Here is a 308-nt window from a genome sequence, read left to right on the forward strand (position 1 = left end):
CGAGGCCGAGCCGTCGGAGCGCGGCGAGCGCCGCGTGAACCCGCTGCACATCCAGATGCTGTCCCGTAACCTCCACGAGCAGATCTTCCGCGGGGCGAGCGTGCGGCACTCGGAGGCGGCCGTGCGGCGCAGCATCGAACACCTGCGGCGGCACGGTTTGTGGGGCCGGCACGGCCCGTCGCTGCCCGACGTGAGTTTGCGTTTGCCCCGCATGTACGGCGCCGACATCGACGAGCATTTCCGCCGCCTGGCGCAGAAGCAGAGCCTGCCCTACCTGGAGGCGGCCGAGGAGCTGCTGCGCTGCCACC

General features: G+C 71.4%; 1 protein-coding gene across 1 annotated transcript; it reads left to right on the forward strand.

The window, feature by feature from the left end:
- Positions 1 to 4: 4 nt before the first annotated feature.
- Positions 5 to 302, forward strand: LOC104916388 (DNA polymerase subunit gamma-1-like; the record flags this gene model as incomplete). The annotated part of the gene is made up of 1 exon (XM_010727431.1): positions 5 to 302. A coding segment is annotated over one exon (298 nt), but the record flags the coding sequence as incomplete, so codon positions are not given.
- Between the last annotated feature and the right edge of the window lie 6 nt (positions 303 to 308).

Source organism: Meleagris gallopavo, unplaced genomic scaffold (assembly GCF_000146605.3).
Source record: "Meleagris gallopavo isolate NT-WF06-2002-E0010 breed Aviagen turkey brand Nicholas breeding stock unplaced genomic scaffold, Turkey_5.1 ChrUn_random_7180001889403, whole genome shotgun sequence".
NCBI classification, from domain to species: Eukaryota; Metazoa; Chordata; class Aves; order Galliformes; family Phasianidae; genus Meleagris; species Meleagris gallopavo.